Source organism: Malaya genurostris, chromosome 2 (assembly GCF_030247185.1).
Source record: "Malaya genurostris strain Urasoe2022 chromosome 2, Malgen_1.1, whole genome shotgun sequence".
Lineage (NCBI taxonomy): Eukaryota > Metazoa > Arthropoda > Insecta > Diptera > Culicidae > Malaya > Malaya genurostris.
In genome coordinates this window covers 218,635,816-218,646,885 of record NC_080571.1, presented here as the reverse complement: position 1 = coordinate 218,646,885, position 11,070 = coordinate 218,635,816, and the positions used below count along the sequence as shown (strand labels likewise).

The 11,070-nt window shown below is 36.4% G+C and overlaps 1 protein-coding gene across 2 annotated transcripts in view; it reads left to right on the top strand.

Moving 5' to 3' along the window:
* The first annotated feature begins 323 nt into the window (after positions 1-323).
* The window catches only part of LOC131427617 (intersectin-1), a 44,583-nt gene continuing 33,836 nt past the window's right edge, over positions 324-11,070 (top strand). For both annotated transcript variants that reach the window (XM_058590986.1, XM_058590984.1), the window contains exons 1-6: positions 324-992; positions 8,792-9,544; positions 9,605-10,017; positions 10,089-10,186; positions 10,309-10,484; positions 10,555-10,939. In XM_058590986.1, coding sequence (XP_058446969.1) covers positions 832-992; positions 8,792-9,544; positions 9,605-10,017; positions 10,089-10,186; positions 10,309-10,484; positions 10,555-10,939 — 1,986 coding nt within the window. In that variant the 5' untranslated portion in view covers positions 324-831. The remainder of the gene's footprint in view (positions 993-8,791; positions 9,545-9,604; positions 10,018-10,088; positions 10,187-10,308; positions 10,485-10,554; positions 10,940-11,070) is intronic.

Below are 11,070 nucleotides of genomic sequence, written 5' to 3'. Positions count from 1 at the left end.
GCCAATGTAGAAAAAAAACACCGCCAAAATGGTCTGGATTTTTATCTGGTCTTATTAAGAAATTGTACTATATTTACCGATCAATGTATGATAACTCGATTATTCAATTATTGAACTATGAAAGGTATGTAATTGGCCTATCGGCCAATAAAAATATTTGGCGAATATTTAATTATAAATGCGACGATGTTTTTCGCTCAGTGCAAATGGAAACTTGGTGTTGGTGAACAAAATCTTAGCGTGTAATTTCCAGTACATATTTCCATTACGAGTTCATTTCTGATAAAAATGACGTTTTCGAATTCCTTTGATTGACAGAAGCAGAGAGTGAGAGTCAGGCAGCAAAAGGAAAGGAGTTTGAGCTTGACTGAAGACAAGTGAAATTGAATGGGATTTGTAGAAGAATCATAATCTCCGCTCGATTATTGTGAAAATTCAATATTTAAGTCTTGTTGGTTATAGGTATGGTGTACTAGAACCAGCACAGTTAAATGTCAGTTTAATTCGAACATAAAACAGTGAAAAAAATCTAGTTCGATCGTGAAGGATATGTGAAACTTGCACTTCCTACTGGAAAAATAATCGATAATTTTATTATGTGTGACCTATTCTAATAGAACGAGTAATAGTCAAGTGAAAAATGCTTTATAAGTGCTCTAAAAGTTATTGTGTTGCTTGAGATCATTACATATTGTACCAAAAAATACAATACAGAAAACACCCACTTTGCCCTGATCGCACGTCTATAAAATTGCCACTGATAATTGAAGACCAGTATTAGATCATAGGCACTTATTTGTAGGAAGCAAATAACACATCTACCCAAAAATCATGAATGCTGCAGATCCTTTCGTAATAACTTCCCGCGAGCGGTTCAAATATGAAGAACAGTTTAAGTCTCTGCAGCCGGTGAATGGAGTCGTAACTGGAGCTCAGGCCAAGGGGTTCTTCCTGCAGAGCCAGTTGCCACCATTGATTCTCGGACAAATTTGGTAAGTGAGGCACGGGGAAAGCTTGGTTCATTTCTATCGCACTGATAAGAGTTTATTTATCTTCGGTTATTGTTCTACGTTGCAACGGAGCATTCGTTGCAACTATGCCGATGCAGGATGTAACTTTGTTTTACACTTATGCTGATAGACATGCACGCAAACAAAAAGAGAACTGTAATACAACATAAATGATTGTCTTTCATATTTTAGTTATGTAAATGTTTATTTTGTCTTGTTGTACGTTGTTTTCGACTCATCAGTGCATTTGCAGTTTATGCTGAACTGTTAATGCCACCTCACGGTTCAACATAAATCGCTGAGCAGCCGTTAATTAAATGCTCCGTGCCGAACGAGAACAGATGACCACTTTCCGGCCTTCAACAGATGGTAGTTGCTTTGGAGACTATGTAACTACGGTAACCCCTGTTGCCAAAACAAAAACAAGAACATCTTGGACTTCCTCCTCTGATTTGTACTGCATTTCCGTTCCGGTTGCGACATTAGATACTTTATCACTGCAGCGCTGCACGCTAACATCGTGAACAATCAAATACTACATGCTCTGGATGTTTCACGATGTTCGGGTTATGTAGGGACTCTGCGGTTGGCGGTTTAATGCATAGAGCAAACCTGGAAGGATTCTTAGTGTCAGCAGGATTATAGTACTAGCAATGAACTAGAATCATATGCTAAGAATCGACTGCAAAGTCTGCAAAGACAGAAAGGCCAAATTCCACAAAAGGAATGTAATACCAAGGCTTTGCTTTTCTCCGAAGTACATATTACAAAGATATAGAAATTGTAAAAGGGGTACATTTTTCATATTAATGTTCAAAACTTAAGCTTTCAAGAATTTCTGATGCATCATACGATTTACCTTATAATTTGTCTATTGTTTGACTTCTTTTTCATTCGCACTCGTCATTATTGATCACAAAAGTTTCGTTCAATAAGTTAAAATTAAATAAAGCGCATTCAACATGAAATTGAGCCAATACGACTTAACTGTTGAGTAAATATAACTTACTAGTGAGCAGACATAACTCCTGTTAAGAGCTGAGGTGCAATGAGAGATTGTTAGTACATATTATTTTTCTCCGGACAGGACCAGTCTAGAGGCCGTGTGCAATGTAACCAAGAGTAGATTCATTGGGTTCCTTCTTCTAGGTCCTGAAAGCCACCACAATTGCCACACCACAGTTTCTCTTTTCCTACTTTCAGTTACCAGTTTATATGATTATTCCTTCAAACTTTTAAGAATAGTTTAAACTGGAAGAAGTATTTTTTTCTTGTCATATTATTTCTCGTTCTCCGAAACTATAGATTTTTTTTTAATAACTTTATTGGAATATGAGTTAAAAATAAATTATTAAGATTTAAATTGGGTGTTCAGCCACAAGTGGTGACTTTTCAGCCCTATTATATATATGATTTGGTTGTTACCATGAGGACATCATTTGCTTTGCTTGTGTAGGGAAAATTCAAAACCTTCTTGTATTGTGTAATCGGGAAAAGGAACTTATATACTAAGTTACTAACTAATACAGAGAGCGAATCGATTCAATTGAAGATTGCATCGATTTTTTGTCGGAATTTGCTTATAATATTATGTGACATTTTATCTAAAGGTTCAATATTTGTGAATCTGTGTAACTCATTTGTACTTAACCTGGGACGATGCTTCAAAATCATTTTCAGAATTTTATTCTGAATCCTTTGAAGCGTTTTCTTCCTGGTGGAACAACAACTCGACCAAATTGGTACTGCATAAAGCATGGCTGGTTTGAAAATTTGTTTATAAATTAACAACTTGTTTTTTAGACAGAGCTTAAAATTTCTGTTTATAAGAGGATATAAACATTTAATATATTTATTACACTTTGCCTGGATTCCTTCAATGTGATCTTTGAAAGTGAGTTTTTTGTCATACGTTAAACCTGAGTATTTAGCTTGATCAGACCATGTCAATTCCAAACCATTCAATTTGAGAATGTGATTATTGTTTGGTTTAAGAAAAGAAGCTTTTGGCTTATGAGGAAAGATAATTAATTGCATTTTTGCTGCATTTGGTTTAATTTTCCATTTTGACAGATAATCACTGAAAATATTTAAACTTCTTTGTAGGCGACTGCAGATCACTCTTAGATTTCTACCTGTGGCTAACGGACTTGTGTCGTCACAGAATAGCGATTTCTGACAACCAACGGGTAGATTTGGAAGATCAGAAGTGAAAATATTATACAAGATTGGAGCTACGCTCGAACCCTGCGGAACACCGGCTCGTACGGGTAGCAATTCAGATTTACAATTCTGATAGCTAACCTGAAGAGTACGATCAGTTAAATAATTTTGAATCATTTTGATCAAATAAATAGGAAACTGGAAATCAGACATTTTTGCTATTAAACCTTTGTGCCAAACACTGTCGAATGCTTTTTCTATGTCTAGAAGAGCAACTCCAGTGGATAACCCAGAAGATTTATTTGATTTTATCATGTTCGTTACTCTGACAAGTTGATGAGTAGTTGAATGTTCATGACGAAATCCAAACTGCTCTGGTAAAAAAAATGAATTCTCATATATATGAGACATCATTCTCAACAGGATAATTTTTTCAAAAAGTTTACTGATAGAAGAAAGTAAGCTAATTGGTCGATAACTTGATGTTTCTGTTGGGTTTTTATCAGGTTTGAGGATAGGAATTACTTTAGCGTTTTTCCATCTTTTTGGGAAGTAAGCTTCAATTTCAATAGGACTCACAACGATCAAATTAAAATTGTGGACACTCTCGATCTGCTGAGCAAGTTTTTGAGCTTTTGCGCCATTCGTAAGAAGTATTCGATTTTCTTCCTTGAGAGCAGGAATTGGTTTCTGAGGTTTCTTAAGAACCTTAGAAAGTTTCCAGAAAGGTTTAGAATATGGTTTAATTTGTTCAACTTCTTTAGCGAAATTTTCTATGTTTAATTTCTTTTTGTAAATCCTTAACTATGTTTTTCAAAGCAGGATCATGAGAACGTTGATATTGTCGTCGACGAACATTCTTCAACCGAATGAGCAGTTAAAAATTGTCATCGATGATAGGAGAATTTAAATTAGTTTGAGCTTTGGGAACTGAAAGATTTCTAGCCTCGATAATGTAATGATTCAAATTATCAATTGCTGTGTCGATGTCCGCAGAATTTTCTAAAATAGTTTCATGATCCATATGATTTTCAATGTGACATCTGTAATCCAACCAATTAGCTCTATGATAGTTGAATATAGAACTAATTGGATTAATTATAGCTTCGTTGGAAAGTCTGAATGTTACAGGAAGATTATCCTAGTCAAAGTCAGCATGTGTAATCGGTTCACTACAAATGTGATTTTGATATGTTAGAACCAGATCAATTGTAGACGGGTTTTCTACGGAAGAGAAACAAATCGGATTACTGGGATGAAGAATTGTGAAGTAACCAGCTGAGAGTTGATTATGAAGTATTTTACCATTACTGTTATTTTGCCTACAATTCCACTGGACATGCTTAGCATTTAAGTCCCCTATTACGAAAAATTTCGGTCGATATCTTGTGAGTTTTTGCAAATCGCCTTTAAAGAAATTTAATTGTTCGCCGGTGCATTGGAATGGCAAATATGCTCCAGCGATGAAATAAATTCCATGAATGGTTTCAACTTCGATTCCCAAGCTTTCAATAACTTTAGTATTGAAAGAAGGTAAAATTCGATGTTTAATTTGCCGTTGGACAAAAATGGCAACTCCACCACCCATTCCAGTAAACCTGTCAAATCGATGAACCACATAATGTGGATTGCTTTTCAATTTGTCATTTGGTTTAAGAAAAGTCTCTGTCACAATGGCAATATGAATTTTGTGAACATTGAGAAAATTATAAAATTCATCTTTACTCGATTTCAAAGATCGAGCATTCCAATTTAAAATATTCAAATAATTATCTAACATCACTGTTAAATTTTAAATTCATTATAATATTATTTGCAAATTGCCATCCGATTTGAAATGCTTCAAAAAGGGATGAATATATTCGGATGATCATTTAACAAAGTTGATCTTGTAGATAGATCATTTTATTTTCAGTTATATCGTTTGTTTTGTCGTGAATACGACTTACTTTACTATGGGGTGCCTTTTCAAAATTTACCCTGTACAGGAATGAGCAGAACTTTATCGTGAATATCTTTTGATGTACTTAACCCAATAACATAATTTTTCCTACAAGCTATCGGAAATGTGATCAGAAATATGTAATTAAATTTTCAACAGCGTGAGATAACCATAAATAATTGAAAAACAACGTTAACTAAAACTTTTGGAAATAATGAGGAAAATTCATCATGCATGCTTGCCTTTTTCGCACCCGGGCGACGGTTTTGAGGTAGTCAAGTACATATCAGTTCCGATTATCTATTGAACGTATATGAAAGGTAAACTTTGATTGAAAATCGTTCATTTCTTCTAGTGCTTCAGTAATTTGATTAGCTATGTAAATTTTTTTGCACTGCAAAATTCTCAACAGTGTTTAATTTCGTTTTTATCAAAACATTGTCAATATCTTAGAGGATTACATAATTTGGTCCTTCTGAATGCCAGAAATGAATCCGGTATTGACCTTTGATAGTTTCGTTCACTGTAATATTCAAATCCAGAATTAAATAATTGACATCAAAATTCTGTAATTTATATTCGGAAGTATAAAGAAATCGTCAGTTTTATATGCATTCACGACATCCAGTTATGTCTCTGACATTACACATCCGTACTTTTTTGTCTTAAATTCGAAGAAATAAGTGCCTTAGAAGAATTAGGCGTTTTTTGATTTTCAGGTATGTTCTGTAAATTTAAGGTCGTTGATTTGACTTGTTTTCTAAGCGAACGAACGTTCAAAATTTTTTCCCTGACAGGACATTTCAAATAATTGGATTTATGATTTCCATCGCAATTTGAACATGAAAATTTATCAGTGGTTTCATTCATTGGACAAACGTCTTTCGAATGCGATTTACCACAATTCAAACACCGTATATCCATATGACAATTTTTGGTTCCGTGGCCGAAGCCTTGGCAACGACGACATTGCGTTAAGTTTGCAATACGATTATGCCGTTTATAATGTTCCCAATGAATTTTAATGTGGGAAATGAAACGTACTTTTTCTAAAGTTTTCAAATTGTTTACATCACTTCGATTGAAGTGTATTAAGTAAAGTTCATGGCAAATTCCAGAGCGTGGTTTAGAAGTACCATTCGCTCTTTTTTTCATAAGTATTACTTGGGGATGGGCAAAACCAAGCAATTCTTTTAGTTCATTTTTAATTTCATCAGTACTTTGATCATTTAATAAGCCTTTCAAGACAGCATTGAACGGTCTGTCTGATTTTATATCATATGAATACAATTTATGAAGTTTCTCGGACAAATATCGAATAAGATGTTCGTAATCTTCCAATCCATCAACCAAGACTCGGCATTCTCCTCTTCGTCCGATTTGAAATGAGGCTTTTACTTCCGGGAGAAAAGTAGAAAGCTCAGTACGGAATGCTTGGAATACGGAAATCATCACCGTCACTGGTGGCATAGATTGATGTTTCTTCCCAGAACGACAAGCGTCCATTTTGGGAATTTTTGAAGAAATTTCTTCTATGTCGCTACAATCGGATTCAGGAAGAAAATATTGTTAGACGGCATAGGATCAGCGGAAGGGAAATCCGTCCGTTGTCTTTTATTTTTACATTCAGATTCTATAAGATCGTGAATGTTATTAGAAAAATGTTGAATAACGGATTGTGATTTATTCCGTATTGAATTATTTTTAGCCTTTTCCGGTTGGACGCAGGCATTTTTGAAATGATTGAAATTTTAAATTAAATTAACTAGGCTAAATTAGTCTTCGATTAGACTCCTAGTTTGGAAAAGTCTTGATAAAGACTGATTTTGTGGTAGTCTTAATAAAGACTGATTAGTTCGAAGAATAGTTCTTTGAATAGCAAGCCATAAAAAAGGCTGAATAATTTCTTAGTCACTCTAATATCACTATTTGTATCACTTAGTCACTCTAATATCACTCTTTGTATAGCCTTGAGAAAGGCTGACTAATTGTTAGTCTTTAAAAAGACTGTTAGTAATTCAGGTAACTCACTCATATACATAGACTAAAATTGTCAGTGCATAACTTAAGTTAAACCGTTTGAAGGCATCTTTTTCTTTTTTACTCATATTAGGCAAAATTGATTAATTTCGCTAATTTACTCGCCCCTCCGTGAATTTTGCTGATCACAACAGAAATGATTTCCTGCATCATTCATTTCCGAATTTACAAGAAGAAGCTTTTACATCAACAAATCCACGTTTTCCTATACTATGGTGTCATCAGTAAAGCAGCTCGATATAAGTTTATCTACAATTTTGCCGAAGAATGCAGTTCGCTATCTCAATACATCCGGAAAATAAGTTTTGGATCACCTTAATAATAAGAGCCACCCCAATACCATGTACATCGACATATGGCTTATCTTCAATGATAATTTGTTTTGAAGACATCATAGCTCTAAAGTATAAGGTTAAGCCACAAATGTTTTTGTCCTCCTAAATTGTGGATCCGGACCATTGTGGAATGCAATTTAACTCGGAAATTTTAAAATTTCCGATCTTTTACCTATTTTTTGAGATTCTACGGCAAACCTAAAACAAAATCAGTATTTTAATAGTTATCAATTGCGTTTGGGTTGTGCATAAAAATTGTTTAGATCTTTTGTCCAATACAAAAATATAATTATTTTTAGAGTTTTAGGTTATTTACAAAAAATTTTTAAAATTTCCAGTGAAATTCAAGTTTCAGTTTTTTTTTGTAAATTTTTTTCATAATAAATTTCCTACTAAAATAATAAAAAAATATAAGTCATAAAATTTAAAAGTTTTGATTTGATTTTGTTTGGCAAAATTTTCCCAATAATAGAAATTCTCTGTATTTGTACCAAATTTCTTGAGATTCTTTGAATGGATTTATAATTTTGTTCATCAATACATTGTTTCTGGTAATGATTCCACTATTTTGAATCAAAAAAATGTATATGTCATCGATTTAATTTTTTAGTTATATACAAACATGTGAAAAAATAATGAAAAATTCATATATATTTATAAATTCATCGATTTTTTACTGTTTTCTTTTGATTGTGCAGGAATGATAGTTGAGCAAAAATTGTAGCTGGTATCACTAGCAATCGAATGATGTGTAAAAATATATATGTCATTGCTTTGAATTTCGAGATATTTCTGATCATTGTAAAAAGTCTCACCTTTTCTTAGGTCATCTATCTACAGTTTTCATTATAACTTTGGGTAGACAACCCTATTTTTCGTTTATTTCAATACATTTTATTCCTGGAAGTAGTACCTTTCCAAAGGTGAACAAATTTTGAAGATCGGTTGACTAACAACAAAGTTATGACTCGGTAAAGTTGAAAGTCTCAATATCCGATTCGCGATGCAGGTGCCGCATGAATGCAGATAGGGCACATTTTGAGCTTGAAAAAAACCTTGGAACCGGAAAAATCAGATTTTCATTAGTTTTTCCTGAACGATCGTCAATAATGATACACTTAAAATAATCTACAAACTTCACGAAATTCGAGGGTGTAAAATTTATCGAAATTGGTCAAGTAACAACTGAGCTATGATAGCTCAAAGTTACCGTTCCAACTTTTTTTTGAGGCTGGGGCTCCGCGTAACTTTTTTAGGGTTGGTATTAGGAGTGTTAATATCATGCATATTCTTTTTTTCAGGGCACTGGCGGACACGGATGCGGATGGCAAAATGACCTTGGGTGAATTCAGCATCGCCTGTAAGCTGATTAATCTGAAACTCCGTAATTTTGAAATACCAAAAACACTTCCACCAAGTTTGATCGCATCGCTCACGGCTGTCGGTGGCACGCCAACGTTGACTCCGACTTCTGGACTCAGCCCATTGGATCCATTGAAGTCTCTTGGCAATTCCGTTGCCGGTATGCCTCCTGCTGTACCTCCACAGCCGAAAATGGTGCCCCACGCTGTGCCGCAAGCTATCGTACCGCCAATGTTGCACAATCAAATGCCAAATATGGTCCAGCAACCAATAATTCCAGGAGCACCTCAGCGACCTCCAATGCCACCGCAGCCGGCTATGGCAGCCGCTCAAGCACCGCTGATTTCGATGCAACCGTTAATCCCTAACGCCGGCACTATCCCACCGATGATGCCGCCGCAACCTCTGATTGCCGGTATCGGAGGAATGGCAACTGTTCAACCGAGTCCACCTGTTGCAGCTGGTTTTGGCATTTCCCAACCTTTGATAGAACCAATTGGCACAGTTGCCAATCCACCGCTAGTTGCTGGCGTCCAACAAGTTATGGCGATGCAATCCGTCATGGGTGGCCTGACTCATCAACCGGTGGCAGCAGCAGCCGTTCCAGCACCACCAACTCCACCGCAATCCGGCGGAGGAACACCCCAACGTTCTATGTCTGTTTCCGAACGTGCACCATCAATCGAATCTCCGTAAGTACTTGTTGATTCTTCAAGTTATTTGTTTCTATTACACTTGGCGTTGATTGGCAGGCAATCCGAGTGGGCCATCCGAGGACAGCAAAAGTTGAAATACACTCAACTATTCAACACAACCGATCGCAATCGTACCGGATTCCTAACCGGACCACAAGCTCGAAATATTTTGGTTCAATCGAAACTGCCGCAGGCTGTTCTGGCTCAGATTTGGGCTTTATCGGATATCGACGCCGACGGTCGCCTGGGATGTGAGGAATTTGTACTTGCCATGTACCTCTGCGACCAGGCCCTGCAGGGGGAGAAAATTGCTCCCACTTTGCCGCCGGAGTTGATTCCACCGTCTTTCCGGAAAACTGTATCACGACATGGCTCCATTGTTGGTTCCCGACATGGTTCCGTCTCTTCGCAAGGTACGCCAGCACATATTGCATCTGCTGAAGCTGATCCAACTTCTGGTTTGCCTCAGTGTAAGTATTAATTTTTTTGTATTTCAATTCATAAAGCGGTTGGCGATTCTAATGAGGTCGGGTTTTTGCAGCATCGTTCGAAGACAAGCGCAAAGAAAACTTCGACAAGGGTCAAGCTGAACTCGAAAGACGACGTAAAGCGTTGATGGATATACAGAAGAAGGAACAGGTATGTTAGGATTATGATGAGTATTGGATAAAACTACTTGATCTGATGCTTTACTTGACAACGTTTATTATGACTGCAACCTTTTCCCCTATAACTGATAGTTTTTATTTAATTCTTAACAGGAGGAACGCGAACGTAAAGAGCGCGATGAACAAGAGAAAATTCGTAGGGCTAAAATGGAAGCTGAAATGAAAAAACAACAAGAACTAGAAAAAGAACTGCAACGTCAGCGCGAGTTAGAACAAGAACGTGAAGAACAGCGTAAACGTGAACTCGAAAAGAAGGAACTTGCCAGGAAGTGCGCAATTCAATGTTTTACCATTTCGGCTAGTGTTTTTACTTATTTTTTGTTATTCTCTCTACTTCAGAGAAATGGAGAAACAACGCCAACAGGAATGGGAAACGCAAAAGATTTCCGAGATGCAACAGCAGCGTCAGCGTGAGCAGGAAAATGTACTCAAGTTGAAAGCTCAAAACCAATCGCTGGGTGTTGAACTGAGCACCTTCAACGAGAAAATCAAAGAGCTTTCGCAAAGGATTTGCGACACCCGCGTCGGAGTCACTAACGTAAAGAGCACTATCGATGGGATGCGAACAACCAGAGACACTCAGATGAGCGACATGGCTCAGTTGAAGGCTAAAGTTAAGGACCAGAATCAACGGTTGGTGCAACTTAGTCAAGAGAAGTCCAAGCTAGATGCGAAAAACAAGGCGGGCGAAACTGAAAGTCAGCTTCAATTCACTAATAAACAGGTGCGTAAAATTTCTGTTTCCTTCTGTAGTAGAGGTATGCGAAACAGCTCATATTAATGAGCAGCTCCGAAGCGATCAGTTCATCAAAATGAATCGATTCGATGTATCAGCTCATCAGCTCATTTAGATTA